Source organism: Rhipicephalus microplus, chromosome 9 (genome assembly GCF_043290135.1).
Source record: "Rhipicephalus microplus isolate Deutch F79 chromosome 9, USDA_Rmic, whole genome shotgun sequence".
NCBI lineage: Eukaryota > Metazoa > Arthropoda > Arachnida > Ixodida > Ixodidae > Rhipicephalus > Rhipicephalus microplus.
Genome location: NC_134708.1, coordinates 16392422 through 16409667, shown reverse-complemented (window position 1 = coordinate 16409667; position 17246 = coordinate 16392422). Strand labels below are relative to the sequence as shown.

Below are 17246 nucleotides of genomic sequence, written 5' to 3'. Positions count from 1 at the left end.
CGTCTATTGTAATAATACTTATTTATTAAGTTGTTGTTTTTCCAGCTTTCATTGACAATATTATTGGCTGTGAAACTTTGATGCCATCCGATGACGATTTGATGACGTGCACGTTGGCATGCATCTAACTTGATTGTCGTGTTTTGAAGTTCCGATGATTTAGCCGCGATCATAGCACAGCTGTCACAGTACATGCAATTTTCAGTGATCGTAGTTTACTTTTTTACAACCGCGCATGGCAACTGCGGCAGCCTAGTGCCACAGGCGTCGCAGGCGCCTGTAGAGCCCTCTGTCGAGGCACGAAAACACCAAAATTTTCATGAGCAATGTTTTGAGTAGTGCTAAACCAATTCGTTTCGCTTTTAATTTCCTTTCGTTTTCTTGTATCCGGCCTCGCAGGGACTCCCCGTATCCTCAGGTAAGGACCTCGTACGCAATCCGCGCCTTCTCGTCGCAGCTCTGAAGTTGGAGAGCCTTGATGACGGGCTCGGAAAGTGATTTCGCGATCGGTCGTCCTCGACTGTCTGCCGGCGTCGTATCGATACCCGTGAGAAATATGCGGCCCTGCAACTCCACATCTATCAATCGTTATCGCAGCCCCATGCAATGTCACACCTTCACTTTTCCAAGCCGGAACTGCGCTTATCGATTACGTAATCTACGCGTAAGCGGTCTCACTACCTTGACTGAGCGCCAGTGGTGGTTCCTAATTTTTTTTTTCTTCTTTCATTTCTTTGCCTTAGCGCACCTTTGTAACGAAAGCTACTGCCTGTAAGCACGCTTCCACTGTGAGCGCAATCGAGTTCGGACTTTTTTTTTTTTTTTTTAGTACGCTCGTGAGCGATTTTCTCGTAATGACACCAAAGTTAAGGAGTCGCGCGGCTGCCTAGCCGAGATAGTCTGTATCTTTACGGTGGTTGGGGGACCGTTCAAAACGGCGCTCCTTGTGTTGACGCGTCTTTCACAACACCGCAGAACCTTTGAACGTCGAGATGAGAGCGACGGCCCGGAGCTATCGTCCCGTGGAGTCCGCAGCTGAGTAAACGCGATGACCCATGGCTGCCGAATCTGGAGGAAAGAGCGAAAATGTCGTCTTGGAACCTTACATCCACCAGGTGAGTTTGCTGAATAAGCCACCTGTGTGCAGCACTCAGCAGTGTAGTCGGAGTTTCCTGTTGGGGTAGCTGAATTCGTGTGTGGGGAATGTGAACGCCGTGCTTATTTTACTGCTTATTAGACAAATGTTCGAGTGGCATAGTGATTTTAGAATGCAGTGCGTACCCGAATGGTTCTGATCGAATAATACCCTGTGCTTTTCTTTTGATCACAACATTTCATGCTGTTGCGAAATGAGAGGAAATAAAGCGACGAACTTTATGCGATCTTGATTCCTATGCGGATTCGAGGAGCGCGATACACCATCAGATGTATCCCCACCTCTCTGAATTATTTCATAAAAAATCCCACAATTTGGCAACAGGTGCTGGATGATCACCTGAAGGATAAGCACCTGATTGAAGTGATCTTGTAAGAAAGAAAGCAAAGTACGTCTTTACGGTGTGGTAACCCAGGTGTTCCCATGGAAGCAGTGACAGTAGCCACAGAAACTTCACGATGAAAGGGCATTCACTGATCCACTTCATCAACAGAGTTCCAATCACCTTTATCGAATGATTCATAGGGAAATACAAGCACTTAAAGCTTTAAGTCCGTGCAAACGCATATGCACACATGGGTGAGCACGTATCATTGGCACGTTATGCCGCATTATTTCGTACACTGGTTGTCCAACACGGTGGTGTAGTGGTTATTGTGCTCGGCTGCTAATCCGAAGGTTGCGGGTCGATCACAGTTGTGGGGGTCGGGAATGGTAGTGGCCTATTAAAAACATCATATGGTCAAAATTCCGAGAGCCCTCCACTGCGGCGTCCCTCAATCATATCATGGTTTGGGAAAATAGCACCCCAGATATTTTTTCTCGTATGCTGGTGTATTGCTTGAAGTACCACAGGAGAAGTCACTCAGATATACTAATGGAGGCATCCTTCAGCTCTCTATAATAATACCAGCTTCAATAAGAATGTTATAAAAAAGCAGAGAACAGAATGAAGTTCCTCATCACGAAAAATAAGTTCCCGCAAATAAATGCTAGCTTTGTTGACCATCTGAATTCCAGGCTATTCTTGCGGACAATACTAGTTTGTTTCTTATGTTCAAGACATTACAGTTCAAACTTGCTATTTGGCATGATTCAAAAGCTCAGAGGAATGGTGCAGGGTGGACATTTAAATTAACTGAGGCAATCATCCTTTTGAAGACAACCGTTCGAACTCGTCTCTGTCACTTAAATTCGACAACTTAGTTGGGTTGACATGGCTAATTCAGAGGCAGACGTAATAAACTAATCTGTCATTTCAGGTCGGGGGACGGTCGTCGATGCTCTGTCTTGATGAGTTGACGCTCTGCAAGCCACTGATACTGCAGGAACTTAAATTCTACGAAAACCTACCGGATGTTCTCAAACCTTTCACATCCGAATACAAAGGTATGTCGCTTTTGTCGGTAATGAAAGTGCAGATCGCTTGAATGGGCCGGGCTGTCGTAGGCTGTGATCGTATGCTTTTGTTTCTGCTTGGCGTAACAGAGGCAAAAGCACATGTGTAACACTATATGATAGTACGAGTTTACGTCAAATAGCAGTTCCCTCCCTCTGTTCTTCGACCTCCTTGATGATGATACTAATGCAGTAAAAGCGACATACTGCATAGCCAACCGAAGCACATTGAGTACACGCGCATGCCAAAGAGAATTATTTTGTTTTCCAAGTGCTGGCAAAATCTCGTGTAAAAATTGAAAAAGAAGAAGCTAATGAGAAATAAAATGGGAGACGAAAGCAATGAAAAAAAAAAAACGGAAAAGTATTTTTAAAAAGCAGAAAAGACTGGAAATGGGAATAAGAATGAAGGAGAGCAGGAAAGGAAAAGCAAGCCGAAGAGAAACAATGAAAGCTGCCCAACTCGGTACTTTCCTCAGGCTGGTCATTGCTGGTGTGAAGCCACCTCAATTTTCTTGCGGGCAGGTTGTCTCTCTCTGTCGGTCTGTGCGCCCCCAGTTTATTTTCATTGCCCGCAGCTAATCTTCCCACACTCGCTGACTCAGTCGTCGCGCTGCTTTTATAGGTGTCGTTGAAGTGGCGTTACTGGAGGACCCCGATGGCTACCTGACACTGACAGCGCATCCCTCGTACGACCTCCTGAAGAATGGCTGTGCCTCTAGTCATACCATCGAGGGCACCGAAAGCCTCACGAGCCTCAAGGCCAGAAAGTACAGGTACATGGAACCGCTACATTTCCATGCTTGACAAACGTGCTGGTTTGAAAGGACACTGAACCGAAAAACGATTTTCCTCGTATTAGTAAATTACTGTTTTATAATTCCAGGAACACCGTGCTTGCTGTGAGAGGTTGCTAAGTAAGCAAGAAAACGCACGAAGAGAAAACGAGGGTGATGACACTACCTTGAATTTCTCACACCAAACGCTGCGACGTAATAGATGCTGACGGCATCTGCAAGGACCTACGTAGTTCATAATTGCGGCGGCTCCATTTCCGATGGAGGCGGAAATGTTGTAGGCCCGTGTGCTCAGATTTGGGTGCACGTTAAAGAACTCCAGCTCGTCAAAATTTCCAGAGCCCTCCACTACGGTGTCTCTCATAATCATATGGTGGTTTTGGAACGTTAAGCCCCACATATCAATCAATTATGTAGCTCATAATTGATTAAAATAAATTGCATTGGCATCTGTAGAGGTGAGAGACTTTACATATCAACTTTTTAGAAAATTTCATTGAGCCGGTATCATGAAAGTACAAAAGTACACTTTGGAATCTGGGATGTAACTCGTGAAGGTGTCGATGCGAAATTTAAAAACAAAAGTTTAACCTTGATCTTTTCCTCTATCAACAAATCTATAGGGAAATCAACAACATTAGAGTTCTTCGATTATAATTTATCAGTTAAAGCTAATTGTTTTGTAGTGGTATCCATTAATTGTTACATGTGGTGCTGAGCTCAAGATTGCAGTTGCAGTTATTCTAATGGGAAAAGCCAGAAGAGCCATTTGTATCTCGTATCATTGCTTGCGTTGTGAGGGCAGACAATGCAGTGAGCTGACATATAACGCACAGAGAACGTAGAATGTGAAATTGCTTGTCAATAAATCCAACAGACACTCAAGCATACAGGGTGTCATTTTTTTTTTTAACTGTGGTGCTCTAATTGCGAGATAAATTGAGATGAATCACGGTGCACGAGAAGTCTCCCTTTCCACCTGCGAGATCTCGACCTGCACCTTCCGAATGCTTGCCCATCCAATGCACCATTCAAAGCTTTACCAATTGAGCCAAGATGGAAAGCCTTTCCCCATCTGCTTTGTTAGGTATTTCTGTGCATGTAATCCTTACGAGTGTTAGTTGGTGCATCTCTTAGCCTAGGCCGTGAGTGTGGAATGCTTCTTTGTCACCAGGCATGTGATCTCTGCAATAGGCAGCATCTGATCTATGAACCCACATGTGCTAACCCAAGGCATTATGCTTGCAGCAGGCCTACTGCCTTAGGTCAGCATACGAATGTTTGTGTCAAGCAAGTAAACGAGCCCTCTCGCAAGAAGATTGGCTGTGTACCTGCCTGCTTCGCTGCAAATGTCTATAAAGACTAAAGTCTTCTGCCGGCCGTCTTTGTGATGAATAGCGTCGCATTTTCAACACAGCGCATGAAACACTAAAGTCTTTAGACTCATATCAAAGTCTTTAGACTTACATATCTATGCACTTTACAGTAAAGGAACACACCACCTAATAATTACATGTTGATGTTGCACCTCAGATATGTGTAACATCGGCTTTTTAATCGACATTGCTCACAAGTAAGAACAGAGCCACGAGTTAAAGATGGCTGGGCATTCAGCAAGGGCTTATACTTTGGCTGGGTGGCTGAATTGCTTGACAGACGAAAATTTCTGTGTTTAAGTATCCCAAGAAAAACAATCATTTCTGAAACTGCACTTTTATTCGCCCATTGCTTGTGATTGCAGGATGCGCTGGCAGAAGGCCGGCAGCATCGAGATTGAGCCGGTTCTGATGGACGGCACGCAGCTATTTGAAGAGGATGATGGCAAGGACAGCTTCACGACGCACAACCCGTGGATCGTTCGCTGCCACAACCTGCAGATTCAACGATTCCTCTCGTCTTCTGGGAGCCCCAGAGGTATGCTAAAGCTGCGTTCGTGCTTCCCTGGACTTCATCGCACAGACTCGCTGCTGGCTACTTCTCAAACTTGTCTGTGCACAGTATGTGATTGTCCGCGTGGGTGGGGTGGAATCTAAGTGACTGGAACGGTAAAGTGGTTACCCAAAAGAATTGTGGCTCGATCCTGGCCGTGGGGTAGTCACATATTAATGGAGGCGAAATTCTGGAGGCCTGTGCACTGGGATTTAGATGTACGCTGAAGAGCCTCTGGTGGTCGAAATTTCCGAAGTCCTGCTCTGCAGTGTGCATCATAGTCGTATTGTGGTTTTGGCTTATGCAATCCCGGTAGTTATGATACTACCCGAGTTTGAATTAACCCTTCTGTGCCCCCAGAGTTCCTGCTCCTGGAGAATTTGACGGCCCGTTACACGTTTCCCTGTATCCTGGACCTGAAGATGGGCACCCGGCAGTATGCAGACGACGCTTCTGAGGAGAAGCGCCGAAGCCTTGACGCCAAGACGGCCGCCACCACTTCGAGTCCACTCGGGCTCCGGATTTGCGGCATGCAGGTGAGTGCGAGAAGAGTGCCTTTCCGTTCCTCTTCTTTCGGTGCCAACATCCTGCGCTACGGTTGGGTAAACAATGTTGTGGGACTTATAATCCGCTCGATCGATGATGCACTGCCATTTCTTCATGACATTTCATGCTGGCTCCACTTAATATTCTGCAATTTCATTTCGCTGCTTTTTTCGACCCAAACAGACTGTCTGCTTGTAAGCATGACACCTAATAAAGGATACAAAAGTAAAAAACAAGTAATGGCAAATCCCTTGACATATGTAGCTTTGACATTTTTGAGTACCATCTGGTATGGCAGATATATGAACAGCAGGTAATGTCAGAGTAGTTCGAGCAAAAACATTTAACAAACTACTTCAACCACTTTAACAAATATTTTTCAGATGGGATGGCAGAGCGATTCGCATGGTAGTGCGCATTGTGGTGTTGTTGCTCGAGCCACAACTTAAACGCATGGCTCATATGCTTGCTGTGCTGTCAACGTGCAGAGAATGTGCAAAAGAAGGATTTCTCTCTGGGGTGGCTGTATTCTCTTCCACCAGCGTTTTCTTGAGTTGCACATTATCGAATCCAAACCAGTTAGCTGTCAACCTTAATATACGTGTTTTGTTTTTAGGTGAAACCATCTTTTTTTTTCCGCTCTACTGAACGTTCATAGGACATGAATGTGACACTGCCCCGTCACTGTCCAAGTGCATTGCTATTGCTACTCTGAGGCCACAACTAGATGGTAATGGGACAGCGTCGCATTGATGTCCTGTCACAAAGTTCACAGTCTTGTGAACCTGCTGCTACAAAGTGCGTGACAGGTAGACTTCCAAATATTTGTGGTCACTGTAGTCTCGGACAGTTTCTACCAGCTCGTAATCTGACATCTTATCAATACTGACGACATGATTGTTCGCATAGAAAGAAAAAAAAAAAAACCCGAAAAACATTGCAAAGCTGAATGTGATCGAGGGACACTTCGTGCACACGCGGGAAAACCACACACGTGCGTATGGCGTCGAAAAAGAAAAATCGAGGGACACGGATACCACAAAATAATCATATGGAAAAGTGCTCTTCTATGCAGTGAAAACTCTAAGCGTAACAAAACAGAGGTGGATTATCTTTTTGTTTTTGGTTGGATGGGTAGGAAGAAGGCACATCAGCACATGCGCCCGCAGCACCAAGAACACAGACGTGAGCTTGAGGGGCACGGGCCCACCTCACTCACACCCGCACAAACTAATGAGTGCTTGCAATTGCCTTGCTGTCACTGGGTCAAGCCGAATTGCCAAATTTCGAGGCAAAATTTCTGGGTTGTTGGCGGTGAAAATTCGTTATATGAAGGGAGTCTCCCACTTCGTTTCATAGAGGTGGCAAATACATGTGATTCCATGGTGTAGCGGCAGGGAACAGAAAAGCATTGCAACATGGAAGAATTCATTGTGTGGAGTTTCATTATGCAACACCAAAGAATTAATTGTATGTAGGTTCATTACAGCCAGGCTTGAAGGCCAATCCCATGCACGCGATTTTGTAGCGACAAGTGACCGGATTTGCTGTTGCGGAGGCCCATCTGTCTCCACCGCTTGTCGTATCGTGCGTTTATTGACAGCTAGGAAAGATCGCTTGTAGTCCAGAAGCCAGCGTAACGATTTCCAGCAACATGGCCGCACTCCTGGTCCTTGCTTCGGTTGCAATTTGCTCTCGGTGCTTATTACTTCAAGGAATGCAAGCTATCGACCACCTATTTCACATTCCCATCTCGCGCGGAGACTCAAAGAGCCGCCGTATTTTGTCGTAAATCTTGTTATGGAAGGTTTATTATGATGTTTCGGCCACAGCTTGCGACAATTATGGTCGCTTGCTGCAATGTGAGTTCAACACGCAAAGCGCATCGTAGCTGTCGTAGCAAATAAAAGAAGGTTGTGAAATGCTTTTGTGGCTTCCTTATGGTACACAAGACCGTAATAAATTTGGCATTTTGTCATCTTCCAACTTTTAAACATTTTATGGGTATGCACGCAATGGTTTTCATTCAAGCAAGAAAGACACTTTGTCGCCGACACGCGGTGGCAGCCATCGCGATGCAACGGCCAACAGAGCAAGTTTGTAGCTTCCGCTTGTCGCTGTCGCTAGAAAATCACTTGCATAGGGTTTTATTTATTTCATTTATTTATACAATACTGCAGACCAATTTAATGGTCCAAGAAGGACGGGCAGAAAAAAAAGAATGTTCACGCACATACAATGCAATGCAATGTAACAAAAACAATGAAGCAACAAAATGCAGAATTCACTTGGAACTACAAAATAAACAAGCCACGGTGAAACCGACTTTTCGCACAAACATAGCAGGGTTTCCAATCCAAATAAAACTAGAAAATCTAGAAAACCTTGGCAAATAAAACTAGAAAACCTTGGCAGTAGATAGCTGACTCGAGACATGCTCGTTTGCTTTCTCCACAGGTGTACCAACAGAACCTTGGCTACTATAAGTGCCACAACAAATATTTTGGCCGGTCACTTAACGTGGAAGGCTTCCGGCAGACCCTGTGCCACTTCCTGCACGATGGCATCCGCTTTCGCTTTGACATTCTGCTGCCCCTCATTGACCGGCTCCAAGCACTCACCAAGGTTAGTCACTCTCATATCATTTTCATTACGTATTTATCACTGAGCATGGGTATGGCCACAGCTGCCTATCAGTCGCGATAATTGGTTACAACCTAAAGAAAATGAATTGTTGACTCCACCTACAGCCATCGCTCTCCCTCAGTCAGAGACTTTGCCTAACTGCTGCATCCAACAGCTTCTCACTGTTTCGGATGGTTGATATCTTACAGATTCACGTTTGTGTCACTGCTTATAGGTCTAAAGAAAGAAATGTACATTCAAGGGCTCGTTTTTTTTGGTAGACACAATATTGATGAGATCTAAAAGACAATCATGCCCAAGGAAAGTATATGGGATGTTATCAGAAGTAATTGTAATGCAAAAGTGAAGAAAGAAAATTAGACGCAAAGATAACTCGCCGTGAGGAGGGACGGAACCTGCGACCTTCGATTGACGCGTCCCATGCTCTACCAACTGAGCTACCACAGAGGCTGCCCCCCGTCCACTTTATCCGCTCTGTATGTGCAATCAACATGGCAGTGTCAGTCGGCACTGCCAGTAGACATGGCGGTAAGTGTAGAACACTCTTTTATCAGCCTGTTTGGCGTCGCGTAGCCCAGGTGGCAGCTGGCCAATAATTCCTCGTGTATTAGTACCTGAAGGCACCAAGTCTGCCAGAACGATAGCCCCACTATGGGTGAAAGAAATTAGTGCACATCTAAGGACTCATTTTCTCTCTTAGATACAGTATTAATGAGATCTAACAGACAATTATGCCAAGGAAAGTTTAGAGGCTCTTATTAGAAGTACGTAATTGTAATGTAATTGCGAAGAAAGAAAGTGGATGAAACTCACCGTAGGCTGGGAACGAATCTGCGACCTTGCTTTCATACAAGGATTCTGCACCCCAGTTCATCTCCCTGTGAATTGAACTCCTGATAAATGGAGCATATTTTCCTGGTCCTTTCAGGTTCTATTTATTGAGAGTGTACTGTACTTACATTCCCGAATATGCTAAGTTGTACTCTCGAGCAACTCTCACCTTGACATCTATCTTTATGCAGGCAATAGAGCAGCTGGAATGTTTTCGTTTCTACACGAGCTCACTTCTCATCCTGTACGAGGGCAAAGGACCCGACGGGAACTCAAACGACTGCAGCGAGGCGCCACCGCCGCCGCCAACCAAGGAGACCGCGTTCACCAAAAAGTCGCCACCGTCGCCGGTGGATGTCAGGATGATCGACTTTGCCCACTCGGTGTACAGCCCAAAGGACGAAGGGCCCGATGAGGGCTATCTGTTTGGCCTGAGGAACCTCATCATGCAGCTGCAAATTCTGAAGCAGGACAACCTGAGTGCCGCTGCGGAGGCCCTGCAACTGAAGTGTGATAACGCTTCCACAAAGCAAATAGAAGTGGCTTCAAGAGCAACAAACAAGTGAAACGTTCGCACAACCGAGAGTGGTTGGTACGAAAAATCTTTGAGTCGGGTGCTGGTTCTGCTGAGTGATCCCTGGCATTGACACAATGCAGTAGCGGTACAGTGGAAGAATGACTACCATGGGAAAAGTATGAGTAGCTGAGCCAAGTGAACGGCTAGAAGCACTAAGAACAAATGAATCAAGGTTGAGCGTTGCGTGTTTCATCTAGTTATGACTAGATCGGAGTCTTGCGTATCGGAAAAATCGTGTGCAGATTGGCTCACTAACGGCTGCGAACTGTCGGTTAGTTGTTCTTGCAAAGATGTGCATGGCTTTGGATTTTCCATGGCTGCACCCCCAAGCTTTGAAGGTTTCAGCATTGCCTGTTCCACTGGCCTTTAAATGATCAGCAGAAGAAGCAGAGGATAATTGGGGACTTGGAAATTGCACGATCAATGCCATTTTGGTCACACTCATATAGACTATTCAGTCTCATCTCGATCATGCATCATTTGCATGTGGAGATTGCTTCAAAATCTGACAGTGACTCATTATTGTAGCTTGTTGTTGCACAAATCCCATGTCTCCAAGGCTTCAAGCTTCAAAAATAAGCCAGGAGAACTTGAATCTGAGCTTGTGGTTCGCTGATGCGAAGCACAACACGAAGGAACAGCACCGAAAAAAGCAAGGTGTTGGTATTACTTCATCAAAACTTGATTGTGCACTTGAGCAGGCAGCCACAGCTCTTGGGAAATTACGATACAGACTGATGAAAAACATTGTAGGTATCATATGGTGCAAAACAATGATGGCACTGCTTTCGCAGAGTGGGTTGCTTAACCAAAAATCATTGATAGATAAAGTCTACTTGGTGGCCGTATTTTTAATTTTCTGGAGATGCTATTTCGAGTATGCAAAGCTGGACCCAGTGTCGAGTGGCACACATTGCGACCAAGGACTGGGGTCTGGAACGTGGCTGAAGACAGTATAGTGCGGCAGTTTTTAGTGTTGCTTATAAGCGCTTCTCTATACAGATACTTTTAGTCATTCCATAAAGGGCGCTTCATTGCTTCCAAAGGCGGTACTGTAGCATGCGCGATATTTGCAAGCACTGGTAGCAGCGAGAGCAACTTGACCACCGTTGGTTTACTGTGATGGCTTCAGAGATGTGGAGCATGATATCAGTACGCAGCGTTTGCTTTCTTTAATGCTTCGTTATTCGACATGATGATCATCACTGTTCGCTTACTCTGTTGCACAGTCGTAAGACTTCTCTCACACGTTGAAGTTTTTTTTTTTTTTTTTGCGAGTAGTCGGTTGATGGTACAAAATTTGCGGCAGCCCCGAGGCGTGCTGCTGCCAGCACACAACTGCCCTCGATCGCCACTAAGGAGGCATACGGATTTTAAGAGTTGTGCAGGAAAGACATGTTTTTGTGCCACATTGCCCCTGCTTGCTTTCAATGCCAGCCCTTCATCATTTCACGGCACCAGCATTCTTCCAAGTTCATCCATTGTTTCACCTCGGCATTTCTTGTTTCACCTCCGCATTTCTTGTTTCACCGACGTTCGGATGTATGAGTGCAGCCTTTCCTACTCCGAGAATGTCTGAAAGCAAAAAAATTGTTTCCCATAACCCAACGTTCAAACTGTTTTTCGTTCATGCGTGCAATGCACGGGCCATTGATTTCTCACTAGTAACCAAACCTATACTAAAGGACACCGGAGCAGCAGCTTCGCACTGTACTCTCACTGACAAGAGTGTACGAACTATAGTTTTACAGAAGACCAAATAATTCTCAACATTTTGGATTGCACTGTGCAATGAATGATACATTGAAGCACAGACTTGAGAGAAAGTTTAGGACCTACTATTCAACTTCCTGTGTGCAAGAATGTTTTGATTTTTCTCTACCTCTGTGGCTCTGAAGCTTTCTTTCCAAGTCGGGTGCTGGTGTCGCCTGGGAGCAGTTTTCCATGATGACATGTCATCCAGTCATCTCGTTGGTGTAATTTTTTCGACGCCATAAAAATTTTGGAAAAGAATGAGAATGTAGCGTTGTTGGTCGTTTCAAACTTTGAGCAATATGTGTGCTTACCACGAAAGTGTTGCACTTTCGCTGCAGAGGATTTTCGTTGTCACAAGGAACGAAAAAGGAAAAGAAAACTGTATTTTTCACGCTTGTCTAGTTTGGCTGGACTTTCGCAGAGGTTTTGTTGTATGTCATTCGTCTCTTACCGGCAGAGCTGCGAGCCTGTGTGGCAGCTGTTTTTTTCCAAACCTCTGTTCTTTGGTCCTAGCCGTTCTTTGCTGCATCTGAACCTCTGAAGGTTGTGAACCACAGGCGAGTTGCTAGAATTCCTAGACATTTTTCAGAGCTCCCCAGGCGCACTTCATTTGCTCAGCAACTAACATTTTTTCTTTAGCTCTCATTTGCAGTTGCCACGGTGGAATAGAAGTTGGCAGCGCTCAAGCCAATTCTTGCAGCATATTGTCATATTGTAGTCTTTCAGGGAGAATATACTCCCTCTCATGTGTGAGGCACTTTGCAATTTGTTGTTCTTGTTTTTTTTAGTAAGGTCGATTGTGATGAGAACTTTGTTTTTTTTCCGTATGCGTTTTGTTACCGATGGTGACCGTGGCTGCGTAGGTAGGCATGTTCTAGTGAATTGTATAGACATCAATTGCAGAGCGACGCATACTTTTTTGCAGTCAAGGCAAGTTGAGTCGAGGCCATTTTTTTTTTAGGGCACAACAATAAATCGACGTGTCAACAACTTGCCATTGCGCCAACGTTGGCGATGAGGGGGTATGTTTCATACCATCTTTTCTTTTAGACGCTTTTGGCAACATCCTAGGAAGTGACGGGTTGAGGTGTAGCATGTTCTTTAAGGTTGTTGACTCACAAAAAGAGAGTATGTCTGTTGCTTGTTGTATTTTAATATGTACGTCTACTTTGTAAGGAATAAAATGTTTATGCATGCAGCAAAGTGTAATGGCTTACTAGTCTTTTTTTTTTCTTCAGTTTTTCTCATTGAATATTTATTACATCATCAAGGACAATAGCATTCCAGAGTGGGCATTGTGATGCTAAAAAAATAGTTTAGTATAAAGTGCATTTTATGTAAAGAACGAGAGCTACAGGGTCCAAAAGACAACACCAGACAATGGAATATACCGTACGTACGTACACATATGAAGTATCTTCGTTGTGTCAGCAAAACGGATCAAAACGAATAAAGACGACCACCTTAGAACGTTAGACATCGAATGGCACTGAATAATGCGAGAACAAGACAGAATTTAAAATCAAGGGGTGTAGCAACATATAAAATTGTGAAAACGGAAATAAAAATGAAATCACGGGCAAAAGGAACACCTTATGTCAATAATGGCAGCAGCATTACATAGAACAAGAACTGATAAAAAGATAGGGTTACGTATTGCCACGTGTGTAAGTGCACATATATGTGTTATCTTTAATGTAGCGTTTTGCCATTTTTCGTACCCTCTGTGGTTTTCCCAATGTGGCATAAGCATAAGCACAGTCGTTGCCTGGTGTCAAATATACACTTGATGCTTGCACTGGCGGTTGCCGAATGTCGGCTACCAAAAGTGCTGCCGAAGGAAGAGTTGCCAGTGTCAGAAATTGGGGAACTGGCGAGCTTTACAGTTATGTCTGCTGCCGGGAATCGCTGTGTAGGAAACATGCAACAGCTGGGTTTGATTACAACTCAATGAAACGGAAACATGCCGTGTAGGCTGAATCACTGGCGCCGAGATTTCGGAATATAAAGCGTGTAACTTCGTAATGTTAAATGACTGCACACACAAAAAAAGTGAAGCACAACAGTGCTGCGCAACCAGAAAGATTCGGTCGTTAACTCCCCCTGCCTTACCAAGTTTTATAATGTGTACCTGCACAGTGCTCCGTGATTGAAACACGATACCTGGAGCGTGTGACTACATCCAGACTCCGGTGGATAGTCGTCAGATCGTGTTGTTTCTTGGTGGTTATGGCGGAGCGCAGCTTGTCGTGGCTTCAAATGACTGTTTTACCGAAGACATGTGCGCGCCGCCATCTTTGGCTGTTAGGCCGTGAAAGCTCGTATGCACCAACCCAACCATTTGCATGCGTCCACCGTAACGTCGTTCATTTTGATCAATATTCAAAACACAAAGGTTAAAAATATAATAGCCCATCATGTCAGCACTGAAACCCCTACGTGGGGCGCTACACGCCACCCTCCAGCCAGCGGGCGTGTGCCTGACACATAGATGATACAGGGTTTAACGTTTCAAAACCACCATATGTTTATGAGAGACGCCGTAGTGGAGGGATCCGGAGATTTCGACCACCTGAGGTTCTTTCGCGTGCAACCACATCTGAGTACAACGGGCCCACAACATTTCCGCCTCCATCGGAAACCTTGACAGGTTTCAAAAACTGCTGTAACGGGTGACCTTTACGCGCTAACTGTGTAGTTTGCTTATAGTGAGTTCTTATTTTGGACTTGGGTACAAGGGGCTGGCGCGAACGCCGAGCCCCACTACCAAAATTTGCATGCCCCAGCTATCCCAGTTTGGGAAAGTGGCGTGCTTCAGCCACCCGCAGTGCAATGGGAGGCCTCGGCACGGAGCCCCGGCCATGCTGATCACCGGAGAGCTCGACACCAGGTAAGTATGCCAATCGCTGCGCGCAGTACGAACCCCATCAATTTAGACCCCCAATTAAGCGCCAACTGGCAAGCTAGTTTGGTGCATGCAAATACAAACGCGCCGACGACCACTTTGTGTTTTCAATTTGAGTACATCGTCATAAATTCGCAGACCTCGCATGTCTATAAAGTCAAACAAAACAATAGTATCTTTCTAAAAAATGTTTTGAGAAAAAACACTGTCGAAAACGTTGCATTTTTTAAGGAATACTACAAACGGCTGACCATCACGTGCACACGTGACCTAAACTTTATGATTGGTTGCTCAGCAGGGCGCGAAGTACGAGCGAAACAGCGCGAAGTACGAGCACTGTCGGCTCACCGCACGGAAAGTAAAATTAATATTGTGCTTGCAGAAAGCGCGCACATGCACGAACTTCGACGTACTCAAGTACTTTCCACAACGAATGCCAGATACACTGTGACTGCACATATCGGTACACGTATGGTGTGCTGCGCATCGTGAGAAAGGCTGATATAAATAATCGATCTCATCGAAGTAATATTGCGCTCCACAAACTTATGCCCTCTTTCCATGGCAGTATCGGATGGTCCAAGTTCAACGAAGAACTTCTTGGCGTGAGCATTTTAGCCCATTGCCACAGCCACAAACTTGGGCGGCCTGGAGAAGTGGTGCCATCTGTCGGCGTTATGCGCAACATAGTCAGTGCCATCCCTGAACCGAAAGCAAGGGGTCAACAATTTGCTACAGCATGCCAAACATGGAACACGGCAGTTCAAACGGCGTGTACAGCCTTGGGCCCCAGTGTGCGGTTTATGTCAGCAGCCGCCCAGCTAACCGCAGATCACCTGGATGATATCCACTACTCGGAACAGGCAGCGGACCAGGTTGGCAGCCAACTAGGTGAGGCCATTAAATCTTTTTTATGGGACAAACAACCAACGCGCCCACAACACTGGAGACGATCAACAAGACCAGATCAAAGGACAGTGCAAACGCTACTGAAAGCAATGACAACAGCCCTAGGCAAACTAGGACAGAGAAACCGGCACTGGTAAGCAACCAAGCAGGCAAAACCATACGCACAACCCCCCCCCAATTTCAGTCCTCCAGAGATCATTGTCAATCACTTTCCAGAAAAAGAAGAAACAGAAGAACAAAGCAGAGTGAAGTGAAAAAAGAACTCACCATATGCCTACTAAACATGCAAGGAACAAACAAACTCAAGTGGGCTGAACTCCAAGACCAAGTGAACAGACAAAAAATAGATATCTACGCTCTAACGGAAACTCACCTGCGGGACGACGAACAACCTCTGCTCCCGGGGCTAGTATGGCAAGGAAAGAACAGAAGTAAAGGACAAAAACGGGGTGGAGGCATTGGTTTTATTACACCGAAGAGAAGCACGGTAAATGGGGACTGCCAGGACAAGGAACACATGTGGATAAAAATAAAGATTGACACACGTGACCTGTACATTTGTGTCATATACATGGCAACAGGCCTCGAGGAACAAAAGTGGAATGACAGCATTTACGCATGCCTCAAGAAAGACATTGAAGAAACCTACAAAGGCCAACCGGTACTACTGATGGGAGATTTCAACTGCCACATAGTAGAATTGGATGGTCACGAAAAAGATGCTGCTGGCTTCCGAAAATTAATTAAACAATGCAACCTACAAATAGCAAACCTCCATCCAGCTTGTGAAGGCACCTACACATGGTCACGCAGAGCTAACAAATCTGCTATAGACTACATACTTTACAATCAAGAGGTAGTAAGGCAAGATATAAACATCACAGCTCTGTACATAGACGAAGACAAAACAAACAGCTGTGGAAGTGACCACAACCGAATGAAACTGTGCCTCAGACGCCATCAACCCCATCGAGTAAACCGGCCTGAAACTACAAAAGCTCACTGGCGAGTGAAAGAGCAAGAGCGCCTGGATGAATTTTCCAATAAACTCGAGTCAACATTAACAGAACCTCTAACATACGAGGAATTCGCAGAAAAATGCCTGTCAGTAGCACAAGAAACCATTGGGAAAACTAGTGAAAAAAAAAGGACCAGAAACACACCTTGGTTTGATGGAGAACTGAAGACAGAAATTCGCATTCGCAAAGAATTATCCAGAAGGCACCGTCATACGCCCAATGAGTCGACAGAAAAAGAGGTAATTTGGAAGGAATACCTGGCCCAAAAAAGAAAAGTAAAGGAAATGGCCGCAAAAAAGATAGACCAGAAATTCCAAAAAGAAGAAGAAAACCTACATAAGGATCGTAACCATTACAGTCAGAAGTTTTGGGCATACATAAGGACACTGGAACCAAAGGACACCCTTCAGGAAGATCCACTCATACTACTTACTGAAAATAGCATTCCTCTACATACCAAAGAAGAAATTGAACAGCACATAACTAAACATTTTAAAAATATGCAAACCAATCCAGTAGATCCACCACCCCAGATCAGCAGTAGAAAAAAGGACAAGACCAGCACACCTGAAGAAGAAAAGCTGACTGGACCAATTTCTAAACTAGAACTAAAGAGACGCATAAATGATCTAAAAAACCAGAAAGCAACAGGACTCGATGATATACCCAACGAATTCCTGAAAGCATTCAAAACAGAGGCAAAGGAAATGCTACGCGGCTGCCTCAACGACATTCTGGCAAGCAGAAAAATACCAAGAACTTGGAAAGAAAGCCGGGT

At 45.0% G+C, this 17246-nt stretch overlaps 1 protein-coding gene, 1 long non-coding RNA gene and 1 other non-coding gene across 3 annotated transcripts; 1 reads left to right on the top strand and 2 right to left on the bottom strand.

The window, feature by feature from the left end:
- Positions 1-135: 135 nt before the first annotated feature.
- On the top strand, positions 136-12838 carry LOC119163502 (inositol hexakisphosphate kinase 1). Its single transcript, XM_037415507.2, has 8 exons — positions 136-418; positions 976-1115; positions 2419-2545; positions 3180-3330; positions 5093-5265; positions 5641-5816; positions 8284-8451; positions 9495-12838. The coding sequence occupies exons 2-8, from the start codon at positions 1056-1058 to the stop codon at positions 9867-9869; spliced, it is 1230 nt and encodes a 409-aa protein (XP_037271404.2). The 5' UTR covers positions 136-418; positions 976-1055; the 3' UTR covers positions 9870-12838.
- Positions 5049-14514, bottom strand: LOC142771554 (uncharacterized). Its single transcript, XR_012885988.1, has 2 exons — positions 13799-14514; positions 5049-5872 (listed from the first exon to the last, which is right to left on the bottom strand). It is a non-coding gene; the product is annotated as an uncharacterized LOC142771554 (long non-coding RNA).
- LOC119165931 (U1 spliceosomal RNA) lies at positions 14371-14533 on the bottom strand. Its single transcript, XR_005109076.2, has one exon. It is a non-coding gene; the product is annotated as a U1 spliceosomal RNA (small nuclear RNA).
- Between the last annotated feature and the right edge of the window lie 2713 nt (positions 14534-17246).